The sequence below is a fragment of the Notothenia coriiceps genome, unplaced genomic scaffold (genome assembly GCF_000735185.1).
Source record: "Notothenia coriiceps isolate Sejong01 unplaced genomic scaffold, NC01 NC01_scaffold00037250, whole genome shotgun sequence".
NCBI lineage: Eukaryota > Metazoa > Chordata > Actinopteri > Perciformes > Nototheniidae > Notothenia > Notothenia coriiceps.
Window position 1 is genome coordinate 1,393,849 of NW_011369951.1, and position 16,211 is coordinate 1,410,059.

Consider the following 16,211-nt stretch of genomic DNA (forward strand, 5'->3'; position numbering starts at 1 on the left):
TTGAGTTGACCAACTACAATTTCCCACGATCTTTAAAGGCCAATCACCTTACTGCTGTCAAACTTTAAATCGGTTCTACTCTCTCCAACCGTCAGCTGTCATCTCAGGTGGAAACGCTGGGAGGCCTCCTCGACCCCATTCCAATACTTGCTACAGTTGAAATGTTTGACAATGAGGTCTTATACTCAAAGACTATTCTCATTTCTATCAGCTTATCCATATCTATAAATATGATTTAATCAAAAATAAGTCCCTCGTGATAGAGATGCCACTGACTGACTTTGTGCTTGTTCCAAGAAATGTATATCTTATGAGTCATAAATATACAGAGTGCAAACACTGCAGCAGGCCTAAGAACCCTGGTGCTGCCTGCAGGACAGTATTTCTAAAAGCAAACAACTTGTCAGTACCTTCTAGATATGGGACATTTCTCATTTCAGTAGTTCTGATCAAGAGCTAAAGAAAAGGGTCAAAACTATCCTTTCCTCAAGCTGAAACACGAGCAGAGTTCATAAAGTGATTCTGACTCAGACTTGTGTTTGGATCCTGCAGTGTGTGGTGAGTGCTTTTTAAAAAGTGTGAGGGTGACTTGGCAGCAGACACACAGAGAAACACCCACCGGCTGTAAAACACCTACGTTGGCAGTTTACTTTCCCAGGTGGACGTAAGCTGCCAGGACGGAGGGAGCGAGGAAGGACAGAAGGCAGAACCGGCCAGGCCTGCAGGTGCTCACACAGGCAGGGATTGTTCCCTCTGGGGCGGAAGAAGGGGGTGGGGGAAACCGGAAGAGACGTATGCATGCATACTGTAAACATATACACGCACAAACTGAGAGTCCGAGATTACGTCATCTTCCTAGCCTCTTCTTCACATCTAGGCTCTCTGTCTGGGCCGACCCAATCTCACATCCCAACGCCCGGACACCCAGCATTCCTCAGGCCAGTGTGAGAAAAAAGGTCGCCCGGGGATCAGGGGCCAAGCGGAGGCTGAACCATGACAGGCCGGGAAAGGCCAGGGAAACCAAACACACAGCAGCACTGTTGTCTTTCGGTGTAAATGCAGACGGTGCAGAGGGCAAATCAGCTGCACATGCCCCTCTACTGACTTACTGTGTGTGTGTGTGTGTGTGTGTGTGTGTGTGTGTGTGTGTGTGTGTGTGTGTGTGTGTGTGTGTGTGTGTGTGTGTGTGTGTGTGTGTGTGTGTGTGTGTGTGTGTGTGTGTGTGTGTGTGTGTGTGTGTGTTCCAGTGTGGTAACTCAAATTAAAGAGCCAATGCAAACACAATTAAGAGTCAAACACCCTTCACTGTTTCCTTTTCTTTTTTTCAAAAACAAATCTTCCAGTGCATGTATATGTGTTTTCCCTGCTTATGAAAATAAACAAATCAGACGTATTTGATTCTACACGAGGGCCTTTAGCATTCTGTGCAGGCATCATCTGAAAAAGTTGCTTTGAAACACCATACTAACAATTTAACCCTACTGCAATAACACATTTCGCAAACACATAAAAAGGAGATGTAAAGGAAAAAGAGATTCTGAAAAGGAAATATATATTATTTATGCCACGGGGAAACTGGGCAGAAATGAGTTTTGGCGTTGATGAAATGGCTTATTCACCATAAAGCCAACAGAACACTGGTTTCTTTTTCGCTGCTGGATATTTCTGTCCTCACCGCTCCATTCAGCTCACCTAAAGTTAGTCTGAGAACATCAAGAGAAGGAGGAAAACACTGGGCTGTATTCTCTCCCCCCTCAAACTCTAACCTGCATGCTTGGCCTCAATGGCACTTTGTGTGCAGGTTTGTTGGTGTTCGAATGAGACTGGGTCCTGTCCCCCAAAGAGGGGGTTCTGCAAGGTATCTACCTAAAAGGTGAATTTATGGGGGTGTGTTGAATAGAACAGGAAACCCTGCCCTGAGTCCTCAGACGCTCCTGGTACATGCATGCAGGCCCTCAGGAGAAAAAGCATGCCTGGCTACTGATGGTGTTTTCCTTCCTCTGACCTGCTGCTGCTGCTGCTGCTCTTTGGAAATGCCCTCCCTTAATAAATACCTCAATATTGCTGGTGGTGTGACTTTTAGATAGTGCTCCGATGGAATCATGTAGTTACACACACACAATGAAAGAGAGCGTTTGGATAACATTGTCTTTTTATCTTGACGTTTGTAATGATTGCGAAATATAGATATGTTTTTTTTAAAATCCTAAAATCCAAATCAGTCAATCGATCGTAATTCCTCCTTTTTTTATTCTTGTAGATGATTAAATAAACAGTTTTAAGCCAATTCTCATCAGTGTTTTCTGAAAATAACTTCAATTGGCTTCTATTTAAGTCTATTGAACTTTTGCCTTTTCTTTTTCCCTTACATTATTGGGAAGTTTTCTGCATGTACTCCATGGAAAAATGTATCAACTGATCTTAGGCCTTACCCTGGCTGTGTTTTTTGTTTTATCTAATCTTCTTTAATGTTACACAAACTCTCAGAATTTATGTTTATTGTTGAAATTCTATGTTGCTGCTATTCTTGGCCAGGTCTTTCTATGTATATTATTGTAATGCAGTGGTGAACTGTCAGGGCCTTCAAGGTATTCAGAGAATACCCTGGAACACTCAGATAAAAAAAAAAAAAAAAAGATTTAATTATATAAATAAAATGTATGTAAATGAATAAATGAGAATGGTATCTGTGTTCTTGATCTGTAATATTACAGTGTTACGTTGATTTGTTTGTCCTTCTCGGTCCATGCACTATGCATTTCAGTGGTTTTGTGTTAGAAAAAAAAAGCAAACAATCCGCAGCGGAGGGTGTGTGTGTCTCTACAGAAGGTCCAGTTGTGATAGACACGGTTCGCCACTTTCGTAATGTATATAAAGGAGAACAATATGAGGTATTAGATGTGTTCAAATATAGTGTTTAGCATTTCCACTTTGAATTATGTTGTCAATATCTCTTCCAAAGTAAAAGCTTTTTCTTTTTGTGTGTGCAAACAGCATTTTTCTGTTGATTGGCAACTATCATCAGAGCCTCGTAGCTCCAACCAATTTAACAAACACCAAAATACAAGAGTTACACAATAATTACACCCATCACACTGAGAATGTGTTGAGCTGGATTGTTCACACTGGCAATTATGGGATTAAAGGAGATTTACCTGTTTGCAACAAGCCGATTCCACTGTCTGATACTCCGTAATGCCGCTGGATGTCTTGCAGAACACCTGTTAACAGGAGGAGAGGCCAAACATAAATGTGGTTTTAAGACATAATAATAGTCATTATAACCACTGAGCTCTTTTTGAATTTCACCTACATTGATTCTGGCATAATTAAGTCTTTTGTGGTTTGTGATGCGTTGGATATGATGGATATAGACAGCACTCAAAGGATATCATTCACTAAACATCCCTGAAGAGCAATATAGTGTTTCTGATAAGTGCTCTCTTGGCTGCCATTCAGAGGTAAAGTTTAAGTAAATTGTTGTAAAGATTTCACCGCTGTGTGTTATATACTAACAACACACCTACAATTAAACCACTGGAAGAAATATTCAGACCTTTTACTTAAATAATTGTAAGAACACTGTAACAATACTCCACTACAAGTAGAAATCATGCATTCAGATGCTTACTTCGGTAAAAGGGGGTAAGGACTATCAGCAATATGGATCCACCCTGCCCCACTAGCCCTTGCACATATTACTGCTGCATGAATATTTATTCTGCATTTTACTGCTGTACATGATTTGTTAATACCTTTATATACTATTAGCTGCTTTAATCAACAGCAATGTATCATAGTCATCAAGTTTATCATGTTTGTCCCATAAAGAGACACTGCTTCACACACAATCACCTTACTACATTTGGAGATACATGGCTTTTACTATAAATGAACTAATCTGAAGAGTATCAAAAGCTGTCAGACGTGGGAAGTGGGAAAAATGTCAGTAAAGAAAATGAACACACATGTTCTCGCAGACCATGTGTCATGTGCAAAGTTCAGGGGAGTAGCACTTGCAAGCACAGTGACTGGAGTTGGGTTTGTCTTCACGCGATGACACTGCGACCAACTGTTTGAGGTCATTTTTCCTTGCGGCTCTCATAAGTCAAACAGACACAGAGCAGCACCTCAACATTGCTCCACTGTGAGAAACTGGAAAGTCTTTGAAGTCCTGTTAATCCTGTTACTGTAACCCAAGAGCTGGAAAGGAGGGAATCCACTCAATGTGCATGTCTCTAATGCCTTAATGAATAAATGTAAGGCAGGACAGCATGTGCACATCTGCTCATCATAACATCACGACTTGTGTGCGTTTAATGTCAGTAGCATGTAAAGTAATAAAATAGCTTTAACATCTCATAAACATCAGAGGAATGGAGATGAAGAAGAAGATCAGAGGGTGATTCATTAGATTTAAAGACATTTCATAACATTTGAAACCCCAGTAAACAAGGAGCAACATAACCCGTGTAATGAATTCTGCTCCTCTTGAGACCACCGACTTTAAAAAGGTTCAAAGTCTTATTTTAGCACTGAAAGGGAAATAAAAAAGTCCAAATGCAACGTGCTGTGCATGGTAGAGCTGGCTGTTTCTGCTCCTGGGGATTGCACCGGTGCTCATGAAAATGGAACAGTAGCATGACTGACATTTTAAAAAGCTGGCGGCCATTAATCTGAGCCCAGCAGAGCAGTGTGACCTAGCATAACCTGACCTCCACACTGGGGCACCTGAGTGATGTAACTTTTAGAAATACCTCATGCATCATGGAGGATGATGAGAAAGAGGAAAGCAGGTTAATGATGTACTCAACATAATATTTGTGATTCTGCCATCCTCAACATTGGAATTGCTTGTCTTATTGTCAATGGTGAGACAGAATGTGTCGGTGCGATGCAGAGGCAGGTGCAAGTTGGACTGTGACTGCAGCAGATACATGCGTCAGATTCCTGTCATCTGAGTCAAACCACCTGCCCACATTCTCACACAGCAGGAAGCATTCCTGTTAAAGAGCTAACACTCACACTCTTTGGCTTGTTTCTCTTTTATTTAGGTGCTCCCATGAAGACAGTTTCAGTGAAACCGACAGTACAATGTAAAAAATGAGGAAAATCAAAATTGAATTAGAATTCCTCGGAATCACATAGTTCAGTTTGCTCTACCATCTCGGCGTCTATGTGGGGACTGTGGTTCTTGTTAGCAGCTCTCACAGCAGCAGTCAGAGCATACAGTGTGACAATTATGCAGCAACAGCCTCAAGCCAGGCACCACAATATACAGTTTACAGGAAGATAAATCTCAGTTCATATCAAGTCAAAGTTACCATGACTGATACAGATCCTATTTCACATGCATCTCAGGGATTTAGTTTTAGGACTCCAAAGTGATTTGAAGTAAGAATATAGGAGTGTGGGAAGAAGTACTCCAATTATTCACTCTAGTTAAAGTAGCAATACCACAGTGTACAAACACAGATTGGAGGAATCCAACCAACTTTAAGTAGGAAAAACATATGGTAAAATATTAAATAATAAATATCAGGCTGCCATCTTTAAAAGGCAACTCTGCCCCCTCCTCTGTGAAGCCTGTCAAACAGCGACAACAGTGTTTAACAGTGTACTGTACAACTGCAGCTGTACTACTAATTAGCCAAGAAGAAGTTCACACACACACACACACACACACACACACACACACACACACACACACACACACACACACACACACACACACACACACACACACACAATTAGCCTGCTGGGAGGGGGATTCCAGCACCAGATGGTGGAGCGTCCCTCCTGGACAGAGTGGGCATTTGTCTGAGCCACACCCGTCTACACTTAACACAATCTCCAGACAATTAATTAAGGTAGAGTTGGCAACATTTTGTATTTTCTTATGTAGGAACTGAGTAGATAAACTTAAGCCACTGTTTGACGCATTACTCTGACAAGATAGGATTTATTCAAAAGTAAACAAATGATACGTTCATATTAGAGGTTATTATGATATACATGATCTATTCAAGCAACCAAATGTGTGTACCCTTTGAAATAAGTGTTGGATATCAGATCGTAGCAACAGTGTTATTGTACTCGATTCAAGTGCAATGAGCTGTGTAATGAAGTGCGCTAATCTGTAAGGGATTACAGAGAGCCAGCAGCTCTGTGTTTGTGTAGCAGCCTATCCCAACTATCATCTCTGCTCTCAATGAGGCCTTTTAATGCTTGGCAATCAAAGGTGTCTCTTCTTTTGTTTTCTTCTTTTTAGTCAGCCAGTAACTGTATAGTGACTTATTAAGAGACAGAGATTCAGTGATGTATCGGACGATGAGGGACCACAACCTCTGGCCTAGACTGGCAGCGCCCTGTTTAGTTGCCATGGCAATGCTGTGCAAGATAAAGGTCAAGAGACCACAAAGAAGCTCAGCGTTCCAAATCTCCAAACTGCCTTTTTTTTGCTTTGACATCCTCATTGCAGTTGCAGCCCACAATGCAGCATCTGCTCACATGTTCCTGAATTACACAGGTTACTATAGCCCTAGACATATAAAAAATAGCACCATAGCAACACTCTAGAACAAATTAAAGTGACATGTTACTGTGGTTGACATGACATTGCAAATATAACGTGACAGATCCATTTAACAATTGTGACTCACTATTTATTTCTTACAGTCATCACGGCATAAAATAACACCTTATATTTTACCAGGCTTTCAATTAAAGTGCTTTTTTTTCTACCAGATTGAGCAATTTCTACATGTTTGCCCAATGCGGACAAATCACTGCTATTTTCAAGGTTTAATGTAACAAAATGTAAAGGCATCAAATTAATCTTTAACTCTGAAAAACATCCTGCTATAATTTCGTTTACACATGAATATATATGTTTTCATAAAGAGGCATTGTTTTAAAGTGTTGGAATTCTAAAAATGAATGTATTTTCGTCGTTATATGAAATGTAGGACTCATGTTCCTTAACCGACTCTATCGACCTTTTTCTGTCATGGCAGTTTTTGATCACAGACCGGTCAGTCTCCTACCAGACGGCTGTTCTAAAGTGATGCACACGGGTTAATTGAACAAAGTTAATGGGTTTCTCAAGTCTCGAGCCTCGGTGGGGGCTGCGTGCACCTGAGCGTGACGCAGAATGAAGAAACACGGCAGGAATGTGGATCTACCTGACAGCACACAACAATAACACCAGCCACTTCCATCTTCATTTATGGTAACAGCACTCAGACACAGAGCATAGTCACAGCGGGCAACTCCCTCTGACACACGGTCACTCCCTCAGTGTACCTTAAAGAAAACATAATGAACACTGACGGAAAGGCATTTCTTTATAATTCTGAATATGATTACACAGCTTTCCTGTAAGACTATTGGCTTACAGAATCACTCAAGTTGTTTTATTCTTTGACCTTTCCAGAATTGAATGTGATGCTGAACTGTACACGCTATATGGCTGCAGACAGTTGCTTCGTGAAACTCAACACAGAGAGTTGACACAGAGTCGGGATTCAGCATGTAGCTGACACTTATTCCACCCTCTCATAAAGTCCGCCTTTATGACCACTTTTTTCAGAGTAGCTTTTAAGAAGAGCACTCAAATTGGTTTACATGCAACAAACGCTGCTTTTAGAGCAGTGAATGGAGAATGATCATTCTTCAATATGAATAGTACTTTTCTTTCACTCCTTTCCAAAATAAGGCTATACCAGTGGACGGCTCACGAAGGCGTTTTGTGAATCAATTTATATCAATGTAGCTCCGGAGAAACATATGTATTGTCTTTTATCATGTCTGCAAACAAAAACAGAAATAAAACATGACGTATGGTGGATCTTTAAGACTTTCGGAGCTTAAATTACCTTACGTCATAAAAACATGATGGCGTGATGCTGTATCCATTAAATGAGGATTCAGCATGCTGTTTTTGCAAGGCCAGCTTTCGTGCAGTGACGCACAGTGCCAGCATTACTCCTCTGGGACCACCGTACGCTCAAAAATACACCATAACACACACACATGGCCACACTCAGATATGCACACGCAGAACTTCCGTCGGCACGAAGAGGACGGATTTAATATCAAATCCCCAACCGAGATTTGTGGATCTCCGCCCCCCCCTTGGTTCTATTTCTGCTCTAAGAAACTAGGCTAAGAGGAAGGAGAGAATAGCGGTCCAATTTAACAGCGGTGAGTGTTAGAGACACAAACACAGAGAGGTAGGGAAGAGGACTCATGAGGAGCAGAGAAAAAATGGGTGGTGGATACAATCGGGTCTTTGCTGGATCCGTTTTGTAAAGAATATGTTTCCATTGTTTATATAGTATACGTGTGTGTGTTCCCCTTTCCCCTGGTATGACTGTGTGTGTGTTTGAGTGAGAATGAGCCAATGGGATGGAAGTCATTCATTCTTGCCAGAGTGACGGATAGCGGTGAACCGCTCTGCTGATGTGGCTAAATCCTTCCCCTTCATTCCTGCTAAGGGGGGATCCCTTTTCATGTGTCAACCCCATCCTTATAAATAGTCTGGGAAAGGAAGAAGAGGTAATGAGTGAGGAGAAAGTGCATCTTTTCGGGTTGTTCTCGTGGCCAATTTTTTGGGGATTTGAGCGTGCAAGAGAGAGTGAGAAAGAGCTCAGGGAGGGAGCAACAGAGTGCAGAGGCAGGCCGCGCTGCAGACTGCAGAGAGGAGAAAGCTGACCACAAATATGCCCGACTGTGGCCGGCGGGCTCCTGACCGACTGCTCTCCTCCCTTGCCATGTGGCCGCAGTGGGCGGGGGAGTGCTTTTTCCATTCCACTTCCTCTCCCTGCCACACAGAAAGGAAACGTACTGCAAATGTCTGGGAAACTGTGAAGAACTGCACAGGAGGGACTTCAGAGCTCACGCAAGAAAACAACATGAGCAAGAGTTTGAGCGCGCCAGAGAGTTCAAGGGCTGCTGCTTTTCTACTTCGCCCAACAAAAACTTGAACTGTACAACCGGTGAAAAACACAATAGATCAATTTCAGTCGAGTCATGTAGACTACCTTTGATCAGTAGTTGTTCAGTAGAGCTATTCCCTGTAAAGAGAGGAAATGTACTCAACATTATAACTTGGTTTGGTAGAATAACCCCGAAATAAATCCTATTCCCTTACAACTGAACTGCATTTTTAATCATATTTAAAGGGAAAATGTACTATCTAAGATTACGATCGCAATTTGACATACGTGGTTAATGTTGTAAATTGAAAAGACACACAAATAAAAAATGCAGCATCATATTTATTGGTTAGGTTAAGTAAAACACCATTATTTGACTAAACCTAGTGTCTTAGTTATGTTATTTGAATTACAAACGTTGAAAACTGAGTGATCACTAAGTTTTGTTTCACAAAGCGTCACCAACAACACCATCCCAACTTCCTACGTAGGCTGGCTTTTATTAGAAACATATTTGTGACAGGATTGTCAGAATGTACTTCCTGGATCATCTTCTCACCTGTAACAACCCGTCCGATCATGTCAACATAAAAATTGTTTGCAAAACCCACAAACCACTGATACACAAAATTAGAAAGTGAAAACTTAACTACTGGTTTCAGTTCCTGTTCTTTGTTTGATTTTGCTGACAATGTGTGGGTGTGAAAGTGCAAGTGCATCAAAAAGACACTAAAGTCCAATATACCACTATAACACACCAAGATAAATGAATTGAAATCAGAACACCTGCCTGAGTGTGAGGATGAATATGCTATTATTTCAGTAACATTTGGAACAGCTTCCACTCTAATCTTCAAAATGTGTGACAGCCAAACTGGGGCGATATCAAATTAAAGGCCTGTAGGATTGCCAGCCTAACCACTTTGATTAATAGAGCTTGTTTTCAACCTAATTTTCTTTCACTAATCAAAAGCTTGAATTCAGCTGAAGGGCCGCGGTGCATTAGTCCCAGCCAGTACGTGCTAAATATTTGATGGTTGTGGAGAGGATGCATAGTGAAGCATCGAGGGAGCAGACTAAACCTATAGCTCATCTATAATACATCCACATGTTCGTTATGAGATAATGCATTAGATGTATAAGAGAGGGATGCAGTGAGGCAAAGCAAAGGTATTTGAGATGAGATGAGACTGTCTGACTGCCAGGGGATCTCCGCGAGCTGCACTCGTTCACACCAGCGTCTCCCAGGAATACTGAACAGCAGTTGAACTCAACCTTGAATGTGAACCCAGGAGGAGTGTTATTTATGTGGAATTTTGAAAAAGAGCCACGTTAACCGGAGAAAGAAACAGAGAAGGGCTCAAATGGTGTCTACTTTCGTTTGATAGAAGATGTGAAATGGACTCTTTCACAAAGCAATGAAAATGCTTTAAGGTTTCCATTCAATTTGGACCATTTAAATCACTTCATAAAAAAAAGTACCACCCACAATGGCATTGAGCAATGGCTTTGAGCAAAGTCAAAATGCTCAAAATGGCAATGCTAACGTGCTAATATTTAGCAGTTTGCCATGTTCTCCATCTTAGTGGAGCAACAACACAAAATATTTATAGATATTTCTAGTTTAATTGTTGAATAAAGTCACATTTTGACATAATCTGGGCCATAAAGGTTATTTTTGTATTTTATTTTGTTCATCCCCTGGGATCATGAATGCCTCAAACATAATTTGCGACAATATATCAAATATATGTAAGATAATTAATTGAATAAGTCAAAATGTGTAAGTCAGGGTTACCCAAAGCATGATAGGATTCTTCCTGTGTGTGTGTGCGTGTGTGTGTGTGTGTGTGTGTGTGTGTGTGTGTGTGTGTGTGTGTGTGTGTGTGTGTGTGTGTGTGTGTGTGTGCGTGCGTGCGTGCATGCATGCGTGTGTTTGAGTCAGTACATGTGAATTTGAAAAATCCTGTCGGTAATCCCTGTGCTATTTTTACATAACTGTGTGGAGGATTAATGTCATTATGTAGCGTTTCTAATGAGATTTCATGTCCCTCTCTTCCTTTCTTTTCTTTTTATAATTTATGAGAATGTCGGGGAATCCACATTGAAAAATTTTGCTGCATAATCATCACAAACTGTACGAACAGCCATGACCAGATCTCTTATATTATCTCTTTAATGAAGCTCATTTAGACAAAGCGTACTACTCAAAGATAAAGCAGAATGCTCTAATATGCTGCACGTGTATTCAGTTACTTATTTGATACTTTACAGATACACTTTCAACAGAATATATTCTTGTTCTCTAGGCTCGACACCTGACTCCTCTTGTTCGTGTTCCTTGTTTCACTGGCAGTGTGAGATATAAAGCATAACGATAAGATGTCCACAGGCTGTCAAACTGACTGTATATCCCACAGAGCTGAAATTTTTTCAGCTCAATTTAGCATCAAACTGCTGCAGTGAAGCTATCATCTGTGAAGAATCACAGTGCCTAGGCTACAAAAAATTGAGAATTCAGTAGCAATAATGGCCCAGCTGGTCCTAATGTGTATAGCATATTATTTTCATTTCCATTCTTCAAGACAACAAAAAAATCCAAGCATGTATTGGGTAAAATTAGTAAAATTGTTTATAACTGGAAAAGAATGAATAATAAATACACCTGTCACACACCATTAAAAATTATATTGTAAAAAAAAAGCTTTTCGTTGAATATGACATAGGGAATAACATGTAGTTAGAATTTGGAGATATATTTAATTTTTGATGAAGAGTAGTACGAAAAAAAAAGACTTAATTTTAGCCTCCATTTTGTGACAAGGCTGTTTGACTGGATTATGTGGCAGTATGACTTATGCATAAGGAAACCATTTATAGTTTTAGTGTTCATAGTGATAACCTCTGTCATGAATGAGTTTGTCTCTACTCCCACACATCGATCATGATTCTCCAGATCAGCCCCACCTTCTTCATTTGGACCATGAGTAATGTCATATATCTGCAACTCCTATCCACTAAAATACAGCAGAATAACCCAATAGCTACTTTAATGCTGCAATGCCTCCCGGGAGTTCAAAGGTAAAACAATTTGAATGTCAAACATGTGTTTTCTATCTCCAGGCTTTGTCCTCTATCCACACTACAGCCCAAGGGAAGACCAATCGGACACATAAAAGCATTTTTCATTCAGACATCCTGTCAAGGTGACCTCTATAGATGCTCAAAAGCAATCCAACCAATGCCACTCTCACACTGTCTCTTCATATAATGGGAAAAAACTAATTCCCAACTCCATTTCATCTCGTTTATAGGGAGGACAGTTTAGTTAAGGCTGAGGGGTTCATCTTTCACTGTCTCATGAATTAGATATGCATCTCATTACTTCCTCTGCTTTTTCATCAAACACTCTGAGAAACCCAAATATGTATTTTTGCGCAAACTTATAAAAGATGACCTCGGGAATAATTACAAAACATAATTTGATTTCTGATCTCATTTTGCATGATGAAAAAGTGTGCAACCTCATTGCCAAAAGTAAACTCTGGAACTTTTTAATTGTGATGCGTGACTTTGAATTCAACTCAGCGTGGGAAATAAACACCTAGGTATCCTTTTTCGCCTTCTATGACTTCTTCCACATACCAGGCGTGTTTCATTAAAGAATGGCACACATACCTACAGCACACAGCCAAGGGCCTTATGCAGTCAGTCATTATACCACAATAAGGAAAATGCACAAGACACTTAACACTGGTGCGCTGCCCACATACTTCCATCAACAACCTGAATGGTGCTACTGCAGTATGCTGCGGTCCGGTCTCCTAAAGCATCACTGAACATCTACGTCTTGTTCATCAGTCTCACTTTATTCCAGAACCACCACCACAACTGGAAACAGGCTTAGCTTAATGTAGAATGTTATATATCCAGTGTTATAAATACATGCAATATACACTTTTGAAGTGGTGTGTTGACAGGCTGCCTGCAGATTTATGTAATTAAAACATGGACCAGTAAACATTTATGGTGCAGGAGTATCAAAAGAACGCTGCAATAATCCTCCCGGGCAGTGAGGCGTAACCAAACATTCTGGTGTACAACTGCAATGCAGAAACAAACAACCTAAACTCAGCCTGGCAGTCTGTCATAACCAAATTTTTCTACAGCGAATGCAGAAAATAAACACGCATACATAAGTATGCTTGCCTGATGATCAAGCTGTGCAGTGCCATATTAGCTAGATATTGAATGAGAAGCTGGACTGTTTGGATAAGATGTGTTCCTGCCAGCACAACATTAACATTCACATTTTTACCCTCAGGGCTGTTTATCAAATTATGAGGTTTTGGTTTTATGCAGTATCTATTTTACTTTCTGACAAATGTACTCGTTGCCGGTGTAGTTCTGTCAAAAATGTATCCACATGAAACTTCTCACTACAAGGTCTGTGGTTCATTTTGAGTGATATAAATCATGACATAGGTACAGTATAGATAAATAGCACTACTACTAGGTAGGAGGAAATAATAGGTGTTTTTAAATTTAAAAAACATACCTTTAATACCTGTGTAGTGCACATATGTATTTTCCCTGGGACAGCACTGACGTCTTGGAAACACATACCCAATGACACATTCTCATAGGAATTCAATCCTAAGTGTGAACCTTTTACAGAAGAAAGACACACTAAGGTCTGTGCGTGTGTGTGTGTGTGTGTGTGTGTGTGTGTGTGTGTGTGTGTGTGTGTGTGTGTGTGTGTGTGTCCACCTCTGACCCAGGGCATTAACACAAAGATCTAAGGTCTTTGAAAGAGGTCACCGCCCTCATTCAACCCCCAGCTCTTCCCATACATAGTAACGCATACACCAAACACAGTAATGAAAATCCTGCTGCAATCTCATCTAGCTCTGACATCATGAAAGATATCCTGAAATGAAATCATAAAAAGAGCTGATGAAACATGTGAGGGAACGCACACAGGACCTCATCTTGGACCTGATCAGTGGATATTAAAGATTACATAATCCCAGTGCCAGGCTCCACTATTTAGTCAATCACATTGGAAAGATTACATTTATCCTCAGCAGGGAAGGTTTGTCAAATATAGGGCTGCTGTAAATAAGCACTCCAAATATTATTCAAGCAGCTGTGAGAGCCTCAGGAGCTGAGAGCTAATATCACTGCTAGCTGCAACTCTGCTTTCACAACCTCCGACTGTGACTGAGGCTGCAGGTCAATATTAGATTCCAAATCCTCGCAGGAACAACTTGTTAATGTGTCAGAGAAAAATCCAATTTCAGTGTATCCCAGGACATTACGGTTTCATCACTTGTAACAAATTCCAAGCTGCTGTTCTGTTGATCAATATTCAGGGTCTGTGTGTGCGTGTTTTGCAAAGTTGAGAAATGGATTGCATTGTCTTCTACTGTATTTCCATTTCTTCACCCCTATACAGTCTCAGCTAGAGTGCTAAGTGGAACATTTGAATATGACCGTTAGCTTTGTCTTTTTTTTTATGTTTAGGAGATTGTGTCTCCAAGTTTGGGTTAGGGTTAGGTTTGTCATCTGTCTGCCTGCAGGCAAATTAAGTTTTATTTTCTGTAACGAGACATTGTGCTGCACTTATGTGTTAATATGTGTTGAATTATACTGAAAAACATTGTTCCTAAATAGTGGAATTGATGTGATCAGATATCAACGTGTTGTTGAAACAAAAAGTCGGAAGAATGACTTCCCAACTGTAGAAATTGAACCACCTGGAGCATGTGAATGCAGCATTGGCTCTGGAGGAGGTTTCCTATCTCCAAGTGACATTTTAGATTGGTTTCTCTCTTTTGGTGTGTGATTGTTGAAATGGATGTGAATGTCATTGGAATATTTGGGGTAGCTGTAGAACACTCAGTGTAGTCTGAGGAGTGAAAAGTCAGTGTTGCCTAAAAATTAGGGATAAATGTTTTGACTGTAGAACAGAATTATTCATATTTTCACCTCAAAAAAAATGTTGGCTGTAGTATTTGCCTTAATATTTTTAGAGGTTATCAAAAGAGATGGAATGTTGGGGGTGAGGAAAGCAACATTTTTTCCAATCGCAATTTATAAACAGGGATGAGCAACGTGCTTAACACATCCCAAATCATTACTCCTTCCTTCCTGCAATGTTGCCTTCTGGCTGGAGAGAGGAATATCAGCCCTTTTCTTCAGATAAACACTCTCAGATAAACAGACAGGAAGGGAGGTGCGCCTTTTAACATTGGGGCAAATGTGTTTGGGAATGGCTAAATGGAGACTGGGAGAATCCCCCTCCTTCTGCTTGTGACTCATGTCACTATCAATTCAACATGTCTTCAAAGTTGGACGGAAGTTAGATGACACTGTTCTTATCTCAGGGCTGTTATCCCTATATAAACTTGTCGGTGGTTGTCACAAAGAACACACTAACGCCCCGTCCTTATGTCCACACGCTCCTATGATGACAAAGGGGAGATCAGTGATTATCACCTTCACATGTCAAAGATCAACAGGCAGCTTGAGCAAGCACGGCCTTCTTTTAGAAGTTGACTCGTCAAGCTACTGGAAGTTGAAAGATAAAAAAACAGATAAGAGGGTAAAGGATAAGAAAAAGGCTCTGTATGTTGAAAGAGCCACTCAGATTCTTGATGATGATGGATTTTGTCAAAAACTTGATGTGTGGCTTTGTTCTAAATTGATGTGTTACCCATAGTGGACTATCATTTTAGAGTCTTGAGTTTGGAATTTTGGCCGTCGCCATCTTGGTTTTTGGAACCATGGTTAGGGTTAGGGTTAATAAAGTGCAACCAAACACTAATCTGAACCCTGAACGGACAATTCTGTGGTAGTGACCTGTCAATCACACGTTGGCCTAGAGCAGTTTTCTAGCTTGTTATGACTCAGGTGCTGTTTACATGGGAACGAAACGAGTTGTATCCACTACTTTTCTCTTTCGTATAGCCCGTTCGTTCAGACGAGGCCTTAACGGAAACGCAGAAACGGACCCCTAAAACGATAATGGGGCCAAACGGCTCTGTGTCTACGTCCTATACGATCATTTTCCTGATAACGATGAAGCCATAGCCCCGCCTCTCCCCACCTCTGCTGCTCACTGCTGGAGCATGGTCAGTAGCTCTACTGCTACTGGCCATGCTACAGATGTTAGTGCAACATCTACAGCATCTGTAGCATGGCCAGTAGCAGTAGAGCTACTGACCATGCTCCAGCAGTGAGCAGCAGAGGTGGGGAGAGGCGGGGCTA

The 16,211-nt window shown here is 40.8% G+C and overlaps 1 protein-coding gene across 1 annotated transcript in view; it reads right to left on the reverse strand.

Moving 5' to 3' along the window:
• Positions 1–603: 603 nt before the first annotated feature.
• Positions 604–16,211, reverse strand: part of LOC104966643 (uncharacterized) — a 23,173-nt gene continuing 7,565 nt past the window's right edge. Inside the window, exons 2-3 of the mRNA XM_010795843.1 lie at positions 3,156–3,221; positions 604–753 (exon numbers count right to left, since the gene is read on the reverse strand). Coding sequence (XP_010794145.1) covers positions 647–753; positions 3,156–3,221 — 173 coding nt within the window. The 3' untranslated portion in view covers positions 604–646. The remainder of the gene's footprint in view (positions 754–3,155; positions 3,222–16,211) is intronic.